Here is an 18,657-nt window from a genome sequence, read left to right on the forward strand (position 1 = left end):
AATTCATATTTATTTTATCCAAAATAAAAAAAAATCACAGTATAGAATTATTTCAAGAATTATTTAAACATTATTTACATTTATTTATTTCCAAGTAAGTGTTTAGTAATGTAATATTTATAGTATTAAATTGTTTCTGATGCATTTGCTTAATGTATTTTATATTTACACAAAGTATACGTTTTTATTTTATTTTACAGTTTTAAAAAATTACTTTCGAAAAAATGAATAGACTTCAAAAAATATTTACCAATGATGAAATAACTTCCGGCCGTACACTCTTGATAGCACCAACAACAAGTGGAACAGTTAGACGCTGGTCGTGGTCCATTCTATCCAACAACAGTGTGAGAACACTTGCCAAACCACTCCATTCTGCTCCATCACTAAACACGTTAACATAACATTATTTCAGTTGTTGTAAATCATCTCACAAGCTGTAATTAGCTAATTTTTAACAAGTAGTTGTATTCTTTCTTCTAGTGTTCTTGTAAATTATCCTAAGTAGCTAAAAATGACTAAATGTACTGCTAACCTGAAGGCTAAAAAAACATACAAATGTAACAACCTGCACATGAACAGAATTCTCCCATTAAACTTGTATGCCTGTGACCTGACTTTCTGAATAATTTGATAAAGTTTTTTTGGATCCAGTTTTTTTATAGCAGCTTTTACATGAGTCATTGTGTGGGTCTCCTTTTTCTGTTAAAAAGAAACATCAATATAAATTACAATATGTTTTATTTTACAACCTTAATGAACTTTACAAAGCATACATAAATACTTATTTAAATAAAAACATGTACATACATATATATATATATATATATATATATATATATATATATATATATATATATATATATATATATATATATATATATATATATATATCAAGGCTATTATGTAATGTATCTATTTTAAACACCTAAGAGATGAAATCTCAAAAGTGAAAACTAAACACTAAAAACATTTTACCTTTAAATGATTAATTGTAGATTACAAGGGAACACAAAAGTCACGATAATAAGTATTCTTGTGTTTAAAAGAATTTGCAGCATAAATAAAAAACTACCTGTGAAGTTCTAGTGATGGTCAGTTTCTGCTCTTCCAGGATATTATCTCCCTTGATTTCACTGGTTGAAATCACAAAAGGTTCACATGTTAATGGTTCGGTTGTACTCACAGGGAGGTAATTCCCTATCGTCTGTTACAAAAGACAAAAAAATATATCTAATAAATTAAATATTTTATATATTAAAATTTCCATAGGCAACAAGCAAGATACATAATCTTTTATGGTCATATTATCCCACATTAAACTTTGTGAAAGTAAATACATAGACACATACCACATAGATAATTCAATGATAGTAAATAAAAGGAAGATAACCACAAATAAATGAAGTTATTCTACATGAAATGCATATAACCACATACATAATCTTGTGACTGAACATCCCCATCAAACGCCACAGCCAGTGACACTCTGTACTGAGTTACCAGTCTATAAAAGTCAACCACAGTTGAAGGGAGGGGAAGCTGTGTTAAAATTTGATGTCTATTTTTTCTGAAACTCTGAAAACATCAATTACATTTCAGTGTTAAACACGTTAGAATAAATGTCTAGCAAAATCAATGTTTGATACAATCGTAACTGACTGTTCTAAAATTATCTTTTCCATATATCATAATCGTAATTTAAAGTATCAAATATGATAGAATATTAATTGAAAATTCATACTGGAATTAGAACAGCATTTATATAGTCACTTGTATTAGCTGTATCTTTAGCAAGCTGTGCTCTGTACATTTTGTCTGTGGAGAAATATTTTATTCTATGTTTAAAATAAGTTCCTATAATTTATTTTTCTTTAGATGGGTTAAATAAAAAAAAATGCATGTTTCCTCTAAACTACTACACTCCTAATAGCTGTTTCATACGTGGTAAAATCTTTGTATCTCTGTCCTTCTGTTGTTTGACTGCAGTACTTGTGTTCTGGTAAACATCACCTACATCAAATTCTTTGTGACCATCATCCACATTTTGACACAAGCTGCAAACTGCCTGGATGTTAAAAGAAATGGAAGATTAATTTATTAGTTATAAAAGAATATTTTAAAAAATGAAAAATTTTAAAAATATATATCTTCACAGAACTTTTATATCTAACTAAGCTGAAGGTGATTTCTCTAATTACTTTTAGTTACAGCAGAAGAAAAATATTATAAATTAATAAAAAAATAAACAACCTCAAATTCTTTCTGCAAATGACTTTGACCAGACTTTGTTTTTTTGTGTAGAAATTTAATTCTTTCTTCAATGTCACTGGACGCCACAGTTGTTTTCATACACACCAAGGCAACACAAGCTGCTTTATGTAGAAACTCGTACTGTTCCTGAATACAAAATAAAAATTTCTAGACCAGAAAACACAGCTTTGTTCTACTACAAACAATAGCATTTGATGCATTTTAAGTTTAATAATATTAAAATAATATTTTCCGTTTTAGTGTTTATAATTATGTTAATTCTAATTTAAATTTATAAAGTGTAAAATAATTTTGCTATGAATTACCAGCTTGCTTTTACATTATAAATCTTATAAATCTTGAGTTACAATTTAAATGTATGAACAACACATTACATTAAATCGAAAAACATTGAAAACATTACAAACACAACGCATAACTTACAACCTTTCTGCATCATCAAGACTCTGGCCTGTCTAAGTTTGATTAAAGTTTTACCGACACAACACACAACTTACAGCAGTCTGTATCATCAAGACTCTGGCCTGTCTGGGTTTTATTAAAGTTTTACCAACACAACTTACAGCAGTCTGTATCATCAAGACTCTGGCCTGTCTGTGTTTGATTAAAGTTTTACCAACACAACACACAACATACAGCAGTCTGTATCATCAAGACTCTGGCCTGTCTAAGTTTGATTAAAGTTTTACCAACACAACTTACAGCAGTCTGTATCATCAAGACTCTGGCCTGTCTGAGTTTGATTAAAGTTTTACCAACACAACACACAACGTACAGCAGTCTGTATCATCGAGACTCTAGCCTGTCTGGGTTTGATTAACGTTTTACCAACACAACACACAACTTACAGCAGCCTGTATCATCAAGACTCTGGCCTGTCTGAGTTTGATTAAAGTTTTACCAACACAACTTACAGCAGTCTGTATCATCAAGACTCTGGCCTGTCTGAGTTTGATTAAAGTTTTACCAACACAACTTACAGCAGTCTGTATCATCAAGACTCTGGCCTGTCTGAGTTTGATTAAAGTTTTACCAACACAACACACAACTTACAGCAGTCTGTATCATCAAGACTCTGGACTGTCTGAGTTTGATTAAAATTTTACCAACACAACTTACAGCAGTCTGTATCATCAAGACTCTGGCCTGTCTGAGTTTGATTAAAGTTTTACCAACACAACACACAACTTACAGCAGTCTGTATCATCAAGACTCTGGTCTGTCTGAGTTTGATTAAAGTTTTACCAACACAACACACAACATACAGCAGTCTGTATCATCAAGACTCTGGCCTGTCTAAGTTTGATTAAAGTTTTACCAACACAACTTACAGCAGTCTGTATCATCAAGACTCTGGCCTGTCTGAGTTTGATTAAAGTTTTACCAACACAACACACAACGTACAGCAGTCTGTATCATCGAGACTCTAGCCTGTCTGGGTTTGATTAACGTTTTACCAACACAACACACAACTTACAGCAGCCTGTATCATCAAGACTCTGGCCTGTCTGAGTTTGATTAAAGTTTTACCAACACAACTTACAGCAGTCTGTATCATCAAGACTCTGGCCTGTCTGAGTTTGATTAAAGTTTTACCAACACAACACACAACTTACAGCAGTCTGTATCATCAAGACTCTGGACTGTCTGAGTTTGATTAAAATTTTACCAACACAACTTACAGCAGTCTGTATCATCAAGACTCTGGCCTGTCTGAGTTTGATTTAAGTTTTACCAACACAAGACACAACTTACAGCAGTCTGTATCATCAAGACTCTGGACTGTCTGAGTTTGATTAAAATTTTACCAACACAACTTACAGCAGTCTGTATCATCAAGACTCTGGCCTGTCTGAGTTTGATTAAAGTTTTAAAGAAATCCACGCGTCCAGTGTCCTCAGCTTCTCTCATCACGTGACGTAGAGCTATGAAGGTTCCAGTACGTCCCACACCAGCACTAGTAAAGAATTGAACAATTACGAATCCATCAAGCTGACTTTGGTTTGAAATATGTATTAGTTCCCATTGGTCTAAAAAAACAGAATACATGTTACATATTATTAAAATGTTGAATAATTTTCTAATTTTATTTACCTGCAATGTACAACAACTGGTGTGGCTGTAGGCTGTGATGCCACTCTCTGCTCAAAATCTACAAGAGCCCATGGAGTTAATGGAACACCTTGGTCAGGCCATGATGTAAAATGGAATTGTTTCACTGTGTGTGGTGGGTGGCCTTTCTGTGGAGAGGATAAATAATGTTTAATTGAACCAAAACATAATATTTTACACTAATTAAAATGGAACATAGTGAAATACGCCACTTTTTATTTAAATTTCAAACTGGGGTAATAATGTTATTCCTCTGTTCTAGTTGATAATAAATTACCATTTCTTTCAGTTTAATTGGCAATATATTGATATATTGTAACGATATTTTTTTACCAAGTAAGTTAATAGTATATATAGTATGCTGATTTATTATTTAATTTCGGTAATCTACATAAAGTAATATTGCATTGTTTAACCATTTGATTAATATTACAAATAAGGTACTTTTTGTAAATAATATATATCATAGCACAAAAGTATCCTTAAAAATACTGTAAACTGAATTACTTTTCTGAGGATAGTTTGCATGATTCTAACACAATATTGGTTATGTTTCTACAGTATGTTTCTTTAACTTACTTTACTTAGAATAAATTGTCTGATGGTGTAGTCAGCGAACACATCAGTGACTGTCAGTTTGACTGTGATCAGACCAAATGTAGCCTCGTCTTCATCTGGCCAGTACTGCTCACATTTCGGCTAGAAACATTTATACTTGTTTCAAAATTAAATTATTTAATTACTTAGTCAATGAGTTATTATAGTGATTGGTGAACATTTAAGTATTTAAAAATGAAAATTTTAATATAGAAAATATGTAGGCCTAATATCATATTAAAACATTATTTCTGATTTTGTAAATTATAAAATGTTTTGATGTTTGAAACACAAATGTTATGGTTTTAAACACAAGTCAACCATATTTTACTTTTCCTTCCTCAAAAAGATTAGTCAGCATCACAACTTTATCAACTTTTTGTTCCCATAACATTCTGATAAAGTCGTTTAAAATCACACGATTGGGGCCTGAGAATAAATGAATAGAATAAGTAAGTAAACAATAAGCACACCACTCATATTTGAAATCTACAATTTTAATATATTTCTCAAGAATTACCTTGGGATGCTATAAATCTCTCTTCATTTTTATATCCCTAAAAAAATCAGATATAACAATTTGGTATTATTAATTTTTAAAATATAATACAAATAGCGAATGCTTTATCACTTTATGTGAATAGTTTTAAAATACTCTAAATAGTGCATACCTCAACATAACAAGCATTAATATAGTCTCCTTCATTTTCATCTGTGTTTATTTCCAGATGGACTCTAGAGTGGTCATCTGAGAAATGATCACGTACCCATATATTTACGTTCAGTAAGTTTAAATATGAAATAAGTTCTTTATTCTATATTTACTAACATATTTGTACTAAAAGCTAAGAGTTTAATAATTTTAAATTAAAGATTTATGCATAAAAAACATCTTACATGCACAAATGTTCTTAAATCTGTTCTTGTGTTTGTTTAACTCACTTAACCCAACACTTGTTGAAACATCTTTGGGAGCGGGTAGATTCTGGTGAACACACAATTTTACTGACAATCAAAGCGTAAAACCTAACTAGAAAAGTGTTGTACAAAATGTGCTTTTTTACATTATATTTACCTTAAACTGTTGTTCAAGGAATAGTTTATCACGAGTGCTCAAAAACGCATTAAGTTCTTCAACAGGAATGGAAGTATCTTCTTGGATAGAAACCGTATTGTAGTATCCATTGTTAGAATCAACTACTTGCTTCGTATTCTTGTCTTCATATAGAGCTGTATAGAAAGAACATGACACATGTAGGGATATTTTTCTAAAAGAGTATGTAATAGACAAAGTTAAGTGTTCAGTTTCCTAAATATTTAAACAGCTCGATACACATTAACAAATATTTAATTTATTTCTGAAGAGAAACAACTTAATTAATTATTTCGCTCAAAACTAACCTAACACTGTTATTTCTTTTAAGAAGGGAAATAACTCAATTAGTAATAATTAAAAAAAAATCGGTAGCTGAGTGTGACATTACATTGTTCGGACATTTTGTGAAGATGGAAAGGGAGTAAATGGAGCGGCAAAAAGGTCGTGTGTTTTTCTTTATAATTAACAACAGCCGAGGATTTTATTTAGACTAATGCAAAGATACACAGCAAAAACACACTATGTTAATGCATCGTATGCTAAGCTAAGCAAAACATAATGATTCACCCTTATAATATTTAGCTCCAATGCTACAGTTACTATACCTGTAGTAGAAGCTGAGAGACCATTTTCATCGCTATCAAGGCAAGGCATACAGCTGTTATCCTCCTCTGTTTTGTCTAGATCAATTTCTCTTGTCTTAGGTCTTTGTGTGGCGCGCCTTCTAATAAATTACCAAGAAGATAATGTTTTGTGAATATGTATTATATTATTTTGTTTAGTTGGTAGCCTACATCAACTCATTCATTGGAAATTTAAATCTCTAAAACAATTTCCAAATTTCAAATTTTACAAATACGTTAAATGTAATTAGGCCTACTCGTCAGTTTTAATTGTACTATTTTTCAATAGTTAGAGGTGTTATTATTTATTAAAAACTATAAGCCTACAGTCTAGATTATTAAAGCTATTATTTATACAATACGTAGGATTTTTACTCTACAGTGTGTTGGGTAGGCCTAGATTACTTTGTTTTAAAGTAATTGCAATAACATATATAATTTAAATAAGATACAGATTTTAAAAAGTGTACCTACCTGTACAATATGATCACACCAGCAATACAAGCGGCTACAAGAACTACACCAGCGACAACAACAGCCACTATAATTATAAGATCATTGTCCGCAGTCACACTTGCTGTTTGTGCTGATGGAGTAAAAATTGTGTTTGGTCATTTACGAAAGTCTTCACATGAACCCCAGTTACCAGGTGATAGTTGCTTTTCATTCAATGTGGGTTATTAATAGCGATGAAAACGTATAATTACTCGAAGTTAAAGTTTTTAAGGTGTTACATCAAAATCAAATTCTGAAGTATTAAAACTCGCAGATTAGAAAAATTACAAACCTAGTGAACAGTTTGCGAGAGTGTATCCTCTAGCACATCCAAATATACAATCTCCGTTGATATGGCTGCAACTATTCGGTGTCAAACAGTTTACGCTGCAATTATTTTTACACTCCATTCCCCAAGTTCCGCTATCACATTCTAAAATAAAAGATTCCTGAATATATACAAATAATATATTTAAATTTACTTAGTATTGTCGGTTCAATGATCCTAGCTTAACAGTGTTTTTAAAATTACACACAAATCCAATGATCAATTAAACATATCAGAACGACAATATATATATATATATATATATATATATATATATATATATATATATATATATATATATATATATATATATATATATGTGTGTGTGTGTGTGTATATATATCATAAGCCTATAACATAGCTAAAATTACTCGTGCTTAAATTGCTTACATATTAATCTAACCATAGATTAAATATTTCACATTTTATTATACTTACCATAATTATCATATTATTATCGAATATTCAAGGTTTCAAACATGGAAATACATCAGTCTCACGATATGAAGTGTAATACTGTGTTCTCTTTTTAAAGCTAGATGGGTCTATGTAATTTTTATTAATTACGTTGTAATTCCTAATAATTTCCATCGGTAGGGTTGCTTGGTTTTTGCCCTTAAGGTCACTAAGCAAGCTTACTGAATAAGTAGCTTGCATTATGAGTGGTATTACAATAGGTAATATGACTTAGTAATTTTCTTTTTTTAAGTTGGAGGCATATTGTACAGAGCATCTGCTATGAGCACTTAAAACCAGAATGAAATATCAACGTAGTTTTGCTGACACACAATACAAAAGAAGATCTTTTAATTTTACGAATTAGTTTTTGCAATTCAAGCTGCAATTCCAAGCACATATTGTGTCCATGTCACATGTTTACACTACGGTGTTTAAAAAGTATTAATTACATAAAATGTATTCACTAAATACTTTAAAGTAATCATGAATGCCAACACGTGAGAAGAAAATGCTTGTACTATACATTGTTCGCTTTAAATAAAAGTAATACGTACTTTCTGAACATTGTAGTCCCTTGTATCCTTCTTTACAACCTTTCAAGCAACTCCCGTTAATTGAATTACACACGTCCTCAATACAGCTCTTGTTACATGCTTCAGAACAGTTACTGCCCCACGTGCCTTTGTCACATTCTAAAATATGTCGTAGGAAGAATGGAAGTTTAAAAATAAATTAATAAATTTCAATGAAAAATCTCTAATTAGTATTCGAGTAATTCTCCTATGAACTTAATTTAGATTTTTTTTAAGAATGTGTAACAAAACAAAAGCAGATTCTCTGAAATGTACAGGCGTAATTTTACAAAAAAGTAAGTTTTAAATTATAGAGGTAATACTAGTATAATCCAAAATTTATAGAAGTGGTTAAACAAAGACATAATTTTCTTTTATTTTCTTCTAAATACAATACATCAAAATCAAAAATGAGCAAATTCATTTTTGTTGATATTTAGAGCAAACATAAAATATATAATGTGTAAGTATACATGAAATAAGATAATTTGGCAGTGTTAATACAATATTTTTAACAATTACAAGAAACTAGGGTGTGGAATTTTTCCTTGACACTCTATATACTACATCCAACCCAAGAGTCCAGCTTGTTTTAACATTTGGGCCACTTGTCCCAATTAACACATACATAAATGTACAATAATCTGATGATGTTCGATTTAAACTTTGTACCAAAATTAGCTTTAAAAAAATTCTCAAAATCGTCAAATTTAAAAAAAAAACATTTTACAAGTGTTTAAGTCATTAATGATATATACGTAAGGCCCAACTTTTAGAAAAATAAGAGCAAATTTTTTTTTAACCTTCAGTACAGAGCGGAGGTTTAAACCCCGTCACACAACCTCCATCACACGTGCCGTCAATATGGTTACAGTTGTTTTTATTAAAACAGTTCACACTACAAGAGTTTCGGCAGTCATCACCCCATGTACCTGGACTACATTCTGAAATATATTGAGGTACGATACATTTTAATTTATATATGATGTTTAACTGATCACTAAAGCATATTTCAAATATACGAAGGGAAATTTAAATGATTATAACTAACGATGCATTTAAACATTTTGTTTATTTAAATAACAAAAATCCTTTACTTTAATATTTTTTTGAAATAGTAGTGCGGCAGCCAATACCCCATGATCCTAAGCTTCCAGAAACAACCCGTGTTTATAATCATCGCCACATCCATCTGGAAATATTCTCCCACCACTACCTCCACTCTCTCTCTCTCTATATATATATATACTCTATATATATATATATCTATCTATTTATCTATCTATTTATCTATATATATCTATATATCTATATATCTATATATCTATCTATATATATATATATATATCTATATATATAAAAAGCAATGTATGTCTGTGTGTGTGTGTGTCTGTGTGTCCTTTATGCATTACTACACCTCTCATCACATCGCCGTGAAACTTTGGGAAGTTGTTGAAAATATTCCTGGGGAGGTTTCTGCGAAAAAAAAAATTTCAAATTCGCAGGGGTGGCGCCCCGACAGGGCGCGATTTGTTTTTTTCTATATACGGTATATAAAAATAAAAGTTGATTTTGGTTTGGCATTGTTCATCCGATAGCCATGAGACTTTGGGGAGTTCATTATACCACTCTAGGGAAGGGTTCTGTAAAAAAATATTTTTTAATTTCGCAAGGGCGGCGCCACGGGAGGGTCCGATTTTTCTCTATATACGGTATATAAAAATGAAAGTCTATTTTAATTTCACACTGTTTATCCGATAGCCATAAGACTTTGAGGAGTTCATTATACCCCTCTAGGGAAGGGTTCTGTACAAAAATAATTTTTAATTTCGCAAGGGCGGCGCCACGGGAGGGTCCGATTTTGTCTCTCTTTACGGTATATAAAAATAATAAAAGTGAATTGCAGTGACACCGTTTATCCGATAGGCATGAGACTTTGGGGAGTTCATTATAAAACTCTAGGGAAGGGTTCTGTAAACAATCATTTTTAATTTCGCAAGGGCGGCGCCACGGGAGGGTGCGATTTTTCTCTATATATGGTTTATAAAAATAAGTCGATTTTGGTGTGACACCGTTATCCGATAGCCATGAGACTTTGGGGGAGTTGATTAGAACAATTCACGGAAGGGTTCTGTAAAGAAATCCTTTTTTTTTAATTTCGCAAGGGCGGCGCCACGGGCGGCTGCGATTTTTCTCAATATACGGTTTATAAAATTTCGGTTTCACACTGTTCATCCGTGTACCATGAAACTTTGGGGAGATGATTAGATCACTCAAGGGTAGGGTTCTGCAAAAAAATATTGTTTAATATTGCAAGGGCGGCGCCCCGGGGGGGGGGGGGAGCGATTTTTTTCTCTATACACGGTATATGAAAAATAAAACTCGGATGCGGTTCATCCGAGTGCCATGAAACTTTAAGGAGTAGATGAAAATACTCCCGAGAATATTTCTGCGAAAGAAAAACGACTAAAGTTTGTTATGGGCGGCGCTATGTAGGGTACAATTTTCGTCAATACACATTTTGGCGCCCAAAGTTTTAGAGCGACGATGTTGGCACTTGGCATCCGTTAATCGAGCGTCCTGCACAGCGAGTAAGGGGTACTACTATATTCAGCGGTAAAGCTACAACAGGCTTCTAAAAATAACTTTGTAACGCGAGGAAATCCTTCTGTACAGTTTCGTCACCTTGCGAAAGATGAAAAAAATAACTTTTGAATATGAGGAGCCTACTGTAGAGTTTCGTCACTTTGCGAATGATGCAATAAGCATCTATTATTAGACAATCCAGTCAGAAATTGAGATCGAGCATCTAATAATAGACCATTAGTAACGCTAGCATATTGCATCGGTCACACTGGTATTTAAAATACGTCAAATAATTTTTTTACGTGTTAAAGAAAAAAATCCTGTTCATTTGTGTCACTTTAGTTTTAAGGAGCCAGGGGTCGTACGCCGCGCCTATGCAGTAGTGTAATCAGGGGTGGGGGGGGGCCCTGAGAGCGCCCCTCTACGTCCCTCACACATGGGTGGTCACCGAAGAGTGTTCTACCTCATTATTTCGGTGAGTGATTAATATACACTCAAGGTTTTCATGCGGTAGTGTAGGAAAACCCGTGTCCCGATAATTATTATCCAAGCGCAAGCATTGTTTACATTTAAATTTCACAGTTTTAGAAAAGAAGGACACGCGTTTAAGAACATATGATTGGTAATGCATTGGTGATATCCTTCTAATATATTTCGTCAGACTTTTTTCTATCCCCGCGGCAACGCGCGGGGGGCGGGTACGCTAGTATATATATATATATATATATATATATATATATATATATATATATATATATATATATATATATAACTTGACAATAATCAATGAATTATTGTTGTGCGTCTTTCCTATATTATTATGCTATAAGCTCGCGCTGATATGAGCTTGAGTGGTTTAGGGGTAGAAAGCTGGACTCGAGTTTGAATCCGGGTTCAAGTCATTAGACTGTCCCTAAATCCACCCAACTCTGATGGGTACCTAACTCACGTTAGGGAAAGTAAAGGCGGCTGGGCATAGTGCTGACCACACTATCTCTCCATATGCCGAGGTCACAGAAACAAGTGAACTCTACTTCACTTGCCCCATAGACCGTCAGGTTTGAAAGGGAAACTTACTCGTGCTGATATTGATAACAGGATAATCAACCTAAGATTCATTAACAGAAAAGCGAATTCAAATAGTCCTATTCCTTATCGTAATTATATTTACTTGCATCCTTTATTTCTACACATTTTACTATGCTTTATGTTATATTAACAAAAAAATTTAGCAATATTTCAAACTGGTACTACAGTAAATCTCTCACGACATGAAATCTTATTTAAAATCTAGATGAGTTTATATTTATCTATTCAGCATGTTACTAAACATTCTTTACGATGTATTGTTTGGTTTTCACCTATTTGTTATGACATAGACCTTAACAAAATTCTTGTCCAAATTCATGTAATTTAAGCTAATATAGTTAAAACGACAAAATGATGATGATTACTTATAATAATTTGCTATTCAAACTCTAAACAGACTGAAATTTACCAGACAGCGACATTCAAAGCTCCATTTATTGTACACAATTACATTTTGCTATTCAAGTTTCAAATCTGAGAATTACTTTCTCCCCATATCACATCTTAACAGAAGCATGTTTAAAATAATTTCATTATGTAATAAAAAGTAGTTATAACATAAGAAACAATATACATTAGGCCTATGCTCTGAGAGGTTAAATAACCTCGTTTATATTCACAGAATCAAAATAATAATTGCCTGTTAAACATTGTTCTCCTTTGTATCCTTTATTACAACCTTTTGAGCAACTGCCGTTAACTGAAATACAGTGTACATTAACGCAGTTTTTGTTGCAGTTAGTAGAGCAGTTAATGCCCCACGTTCCGTTAACACAACCTGAAATATATCGTGGAAAAAATGAAAGTATAAACCATGCACTTTTACAAATATGGTACTTTATACTTCTTTCAAATGCCTTTAACTGATTATTGAATTTAACCCTAGCTTAATCATTTTTTACTAATAGCAGCTTTAAAGATATCCGATACTGCCATTCTTTAAGAAAAGTAAAGCAAATTTAATAATAGTAGATGTCGGGCTATTGGGGTAGTTCCACGACTTTTTATTTGAGGCAACTCTATCACCAATGGAAATTCCCACATTTCGGACTTAATTTGCTTAAGTATTTATATTCGGCTTGTAATTTCAATGATGGATTTAAAGTAAGTAGTAATTAGCTTAAACAATTAGCTTAAACTTATTAGCATTTTTTTTTTATTTCAGAGTTGTTTGCATTTATCAGCTTAAAACATATGTATCAGAAGGCTATGATAAAGGCTGTAGAAAATGTTCTACATGGTTAAATGTGTTTTTTTTTCTTACAGAAATAAAGAGTGGCTGCTCCAAATTAGTCTCCAGAATTTTCTGAACATTTTTTTTTAACTTTTAATGTGAGTGTGGGCTACCAACACCTTTCTTGTTTTCATAATAAAAGTTTATTATTTCCTGTTTCTGGTTGTGTGAATTATTTCTGTATTCGTCTACCATCATATAAATCTATAGTGTGTAAGTATACAGCAAAAAAGATAATGTGATAGTGTTAATACAAGATTTTTTTAAAAATTACAAACAAATTGGGTGTGGAATTTCTAGCTATGTACTACATCTAATCCTAGAGTCCAGATTGTTTTGACGTTTGGGCCACTAGTCCCACTTAACACATATAAAATGTAACGAGATCTAATTCTGTTCTATTTAAGATTTATGGCAAAGTTAGTTTAAAATAAAAATACTCAAAATCATCGCTTAAAAAAAACACCACATTTTACAAGTGTTTTATTCCTTTATATATGTATATATATATATATATATATATATATATATATATATATATATATATATATATATATATATATATATATATATACATATATATATATATATATATATATATATATATATATATATATATATATATATATATATATATATATATATATATATATATATATATGTATATATATATTTCGCCCAACCTTTACAAAAATAAAGAGTACATTATATTTTTTTTACCTTCAGTACAGAGCGGAGGTTTAAACCCTGCCACACAACCTCCATCACAAGTGCCATCCGTATGGTTACACTTGCCTGTGTTGAGACAGTTTACACTACAAGAGTTTCGGCAGTCATCACCCCACGTACCTGCACTACACTCTGAAATATAGTGAGGTACAATACACTTTAATTAATATATGATTTTTACTGAACACTAAAACATTAGTACAAAATATGAAGAGGAATTATAATGATGATAATTAACATTGTGTCTAAACATTTTCTTTCTTTAAATAAAAATAATCATTTACATTATTAAGTTTTGGAAACTTTAGTGCGGCAGCCAACACCCCATGATCCTAAGCTTCATTTTTAAATATAATTTTACATGCAATACACTTGACTACATTTAGGTGGACCAAATGAGCACAACATACATAAGATCAAACAGTTACAAGAAGATTTTAATGTTAACAAACAATATTGAGTATAAATATTTGTTTCTTCTCACCTGTCTGACATCCTTCAAATGTGTAGCCTGGAGCACAGCCAGATGGACAGGTACCAGTGTCCACGTGACATTGTTCATTGTTGACACAGTTACATTCTTTAGTACAGTCTAGGCCGTATTTGTTCTTTGGGCACACGTTGACTGGAGAAATACAATCAACAACATTAAACAACTTGTAAAGATACATGTATCTTATTCTTTGGAGAATGTTTTAATTTTGTATAACTAATTTATTCCTAACAATCATAATTTAAAAACATGGAAACAATACATTTTGTAATTAGAAATACTTGTATTATTTTAGTGTAACTTTAGGTAAGTTGCATACCCCCATAAATCTCGGCCTCACAAAAATTTAAATAGTCTACATCCAATGTGACGTTGACACGAGCAACATCACGTGATCCTGATACAACAGTGTGGATTAGTGCATGTTTCCCAGCAGGAGCCGTGTATGTGAACACTTGGTCACTTTGGTTGTTCCAACTTGTTAGTGTAAACCCACTGATTCTTTCAGGACAACAGTATGCTAATACAATATAAATATGGAATCAAATTACAGTGAATTCTGGGGAACAGTTTCAATTTGTATATTTATGCAGCTTTAGTCAATGGGCAGGAAATTAAATTCCGCTACGTTTGCCGTGCGGCGATACTGAAATAGACAACCCGAAAAGCAGCAAACATTGCGATTCTAGTAAAAACATTTGTATAATCAATATATTTTATTAATCTATTTTAATCCTAATTATTGTAGTATAATAATTAAACCAAATATCAACTTTTTGATGTAAAAACAATTAGTTTGAATCGAATAGATAGATATCAATCGCCACGTTCTATTATTATATAGTATGTTGCAAATTCAATTTTCTATTTATTTAACGCTTTAAAACTTTTGGGAATTACAATGTATTAAAAAATAAACAATACTCACGATACGTTTTTAGATCCCACCTACTGTATAAAACATATCTGTTGACACTGTATGTTTCACCAGTGAAATCAACTGTCCAGTAATGAGGTGTTGCTTTTGATGTCTGATTGGCGGTATGCATACAAAAACCGTTGTTCCAATCACTGTCTCTATTACCATCCACAGCATGAGAAGCGTCAGAACGTCCAGGAAAGTCAGTTAATGTACTGTCTTGTGTAGCAGATTGTTTAACTGCAACATTCCTCCCTATATTTTATTAGGTATTATAAATTGTATCTATTTAAATTTGGAGAAGACAGTTTATTAGTATATTACTAAATTACATTTTACTATACTCCACTAAAACCTAGCTAAACTTATAATTACCTCCACTGACGTAAATAGAGCAGACATTCTTTACATTTCCACCTGACAAAACAAGACGTGTCATATTTACTGTTGTCCGACATCTGAACTCAACCGTGTCCTGGCTGATAGCTGATTGGTAAATGGAGTCACACGTAGAGTTTTTGTCCGTGATGCTGATGTTTAAGTTTGACGTCAGATAATTTGCTAAAACAGGTTATAAACGTCATTGATCAAACTGTTATTGTACATACAGGATTAAATAAAATAATAATTTGAATTTTTAAATTTTCATGTGTGTGTTTTTTTCAGTAATACTATATATAACGAGACGTTACTATACAATTGGAAATGAATCATACAGTACAACATAAAATAACATTTCCGTATAGTCCATTTTTTAAACCGATAGAAGAAACAAATAAATAAATGAAAAAATTAATGAATAAATGAGTGAGCGAGCGAGTTAGCGAGTGAGTGAGTGAGTGAGTGAGTGAGTGAGTGAGTGAGTGAGTGAGTGAGTGAGTGAGTGAGTGAGTGAGTGAGTGAGTGAGTGAGTGAGTGAGTGAGTGAGTGAGTGAGTGAGTGAGTGAGTGAGTGAGTGAGTGAGTGAGTGAGTGAGTGAGTGAGTGAGTGAGTGAGTGAGTGAGTGAGTGAGTGAGTGAGTGAGTGAGTGAGTGAGTGAGTGAGTGAGTGAGTGAGTGAGTGAGTGAGTGAGTGAGTGAGTGAGTGAGTGAGTGAGTGAGTGAGTGAGTGAGTGAGTGAGTGAGTGAGTGAGTGAGTGAGTGAGTGAGTGAGTGAGTGAGTGAGTGAGTGGGTGAGTGGGTGAGTGGGTGAGTGGGTGAGTGGGTGAGTGGGTGAGTGGGTGAGTGGGTGAGTGGGTGAGTGGGTGAGTGGGTGAGTTGGTGAGTGGGTGAGTGGGTGAGTGGGTGAGTGGGTGAGTGGGTGAGTGAGTGAGTGAGTGAATGAGTGCGTGCGTGAGTGCGTGAGTGCGTGAGTGCGTGAGTGAGTGAGTGAGTGAGTGAGTGAGTGAGTGAGTGAGTGAGTGAGTGAGTGAGTGAGTGAGTGAGTGAGTGAGTGAGTGAGTGAGTGAGTGAGTGAGTGAGTGAGTGAGTGAGTGAGTGAGTGAGTGAGTGAGTGAGTGAGTCAATTTATATATACGTATGTCGGTTTGTTTATCTTTTGAGCATTAATATGAAACTTTGGAAAGTTTAATGAGAAAAATCCAGGGAGGGTCTCTGTTAAAATAAAAAAAAATCAATTGCAGCCCCAAAGGGCTTACAAATGCCACAAGGAATATTTAATTTTGAATAATCAGCGAAATTAACGAAGCTTGGATTATTTTACCAACAATATTAACTTGTTTCTTTTTGTCCATAAAAAAAGTATATTACAAAAACACAAACTGCAGTTTAAAAAAATGAGAACATTATAGCTAGGTTTCAACCAAAAACAATTTTAAAAAATCGTAGGGCATCTCAGATCTAAAATAATATATCATCAACATTATTTATAGAGAATATTGCTTTTCTAGAAAACAAAGTCAAACTTTAAAAAATAACTATATGCGAGGAACCCCTTCAGTACAGTTTTGTCGCCTTCCGAATGACGCAATGTGAATATACTCGATTCAATCAGAAAGTGAGATAAGGAGTCTCAAAATACACCATTAGTAATGATAAACGTATTTAAATACAAAGGTTCAACGAATGTTATCATATTTTCAATTTAAAAGTATTCATACGTTTCGATAAAAATGTAAATTAAATGTTATCTTTAAATTTTCCTTATTCTGAGATGGCAGAAACGCGCGGGACAGGATCGCTAGTCCCATAAATAGCAATGAACTACACAAATTTTATTAAATAGCTATTACATTTGCACATGCGCGAGAGCAAAGTGTGATATTGTTATTCAAAACATTCTGCTCAAGTTTTTAAGTGACAGGTACTTCAAATTCCGAAAACACGATTTAATTTGTTTTAAACGTATAAAACTAGAAAAGGCCATAACATTACTAGAACCAAACCTCATAAATGACAACATAATGTGTTTAACTACCATCCTATCCCTATTGTGTTATATAATATATGGTGCTAATTTTTTTTACAAATTTATTACAAATTTGCATTATTCAATGTTTTGACCATATACACTTTCTAAAGTAGATAAAACACATAACCTAATTATTTTAGTATTTTTTTCCATTATAATTATTCTAAACTTTCTTATGTCATTGTAAAAGCTGTTTACATTATAATTTATGCCATGGATAAAACATGTTTATCTTACCTATAAATATATCGTTACTTCGAACTAATAGAAAAACAATCTTTCATCATCCAAAATGGATGCATTTAAAATTTTAAAATTTATGTTATCAAAAACAAGTGCCATAATAAGAATGGTACAGAAGCGTGAAAATATACTGGAGTAGTTGGACACATTATCTTTGACTTCATCGAATAACATCAATTTTGTTTAGTACTTACTCGCTTGTTTAAATTGTACCCACAAAAAAGTGAAGGGATAGGAAATGTTCCAGGAGACTTCAATTTTTTGATTAGCTACTGCAGCATTACACGCAGTAGTTTGTGATTGACGCAGCGTGGCTGTATAAACTGTTGCAAGATTCTCTAAAACATATAAAACGAATGCTTTGTCCGTCATGCAAATTCCATTTAATAGTGTATTATT

General features: G+C 32.4%; 1 protein-coding gene across 4 annotated transcripts in view; it reads right to left on the reverse strand.

The window, feature by feature from the left end:
* Positions 1–18,657, reverse strand: part of LOC131956443 (receptor-type tyrosine-protein phosphatase T) — a 76,133-nt gene that overhangs the window by 49,029 nt on the left and 8,447 nt on the right. Inside the window, exons 4-30 of one of the 4 annotated variants that reach the window (XM_059320882.1) lie at positions 18,453–18,596; positions 15,982–16,167; positions 15,616–15,861; positions 15,007–15,207; positions 14,679–14,819; positions 14,186–14,326; positions 12,872–13,009; positions 9,360–9,500; positions 8,539–8,676; positions 7,490–7,630; positions 7,177–7,288; positions 6,685–6,803; positions 6,059–6,213; positions 5,881–5,968; positions 5,655–5,731; positions 5,504–5,540; positions 5,315–5,412; positions 4,966–5,085; positions 4,369–4,514; positions 4,096–4,231; positions 2,254–2,400; positions 1,945–2,068; positions 1,745–1,818; positions 1,441–1,578; positions 1,076–1,207; positions 569–702; positions 251–386 (exon numbers count right to left, since the gene is read on the reverse strand). In XM_059320882.1, the coding sequence (XP_059176865.1) occupies positions 251–386; positions 569–702; positions 1,076–1,207; positions 1,441–1,578; positions 1,745–1,818; positions 1,945–2,068; positions 2,254–2,400; positions 4,096–4,231; positions 4,369–4,514; positions 4,966–5,085; positions 5,315–5,412; positions 5,504–5,540; positions 5,655–5,731; positions 5,881–5,968; positions 6,059–6,213; positions 6,685–6,803; positions 7,177–7,288; positions 7,490–7,630; positions 8,539–8,676; positions 9,360–9,500; positions 12,872–13,009; positions 14,186–14,326; positions 14,679–14,819; positions 15,007–15,207; positions 15,616–15,861; positions 15,982–16,167; positions 18,453–18,596 (3,590 nt within the window). The remainder of the gene's footprint in view (positions 1–250; positions 387–568; positions 703–1,075; positions 1,208–1,440; positions 1,579–1,744; positions 1,819–1,944; positions 2,069–2,253; positions 2,401–4,095; positions 4,232–4,368; positions 4,515–4,965; positions 5,086–5,314; positions 5,413–5,503; positions 5,541–5,654; positions 5,732–5,880; positions 5,969–6,058; positions 6,214–6,684; positions 6,804–7,176; positions 7,289–7,489; positions 7,631–8,538; positions 8,677–9,359; positions 9,501–12,871; positions 13,010–14,185; positions 14,327–14,678; positions 14,820–15,006; positions 15,208–15,615; positions 15,862–15,981; positions 16,168–18,452; positions 18,597–18,657) is intronic. The other 3 variants (XM_059320881.1, XM_059320884.1, XM_059320883.1) reach the window with 3 other exon arrangements.

Source organism: Physella acuta, unplaced genomic scaffold (assembly GCF_028476545.2).
Source record: "Physella acuta isolate Inbredline_101_S28 unplaced genomic scaffold, ASM2847654v3 ptg001149l, whole genome shotgun sequence".
Taxonomy (NCBI): Eukaryota; Metazoa; Mollusca; class Gastropoda; family Physidae; genus Physella; species Physella acuta.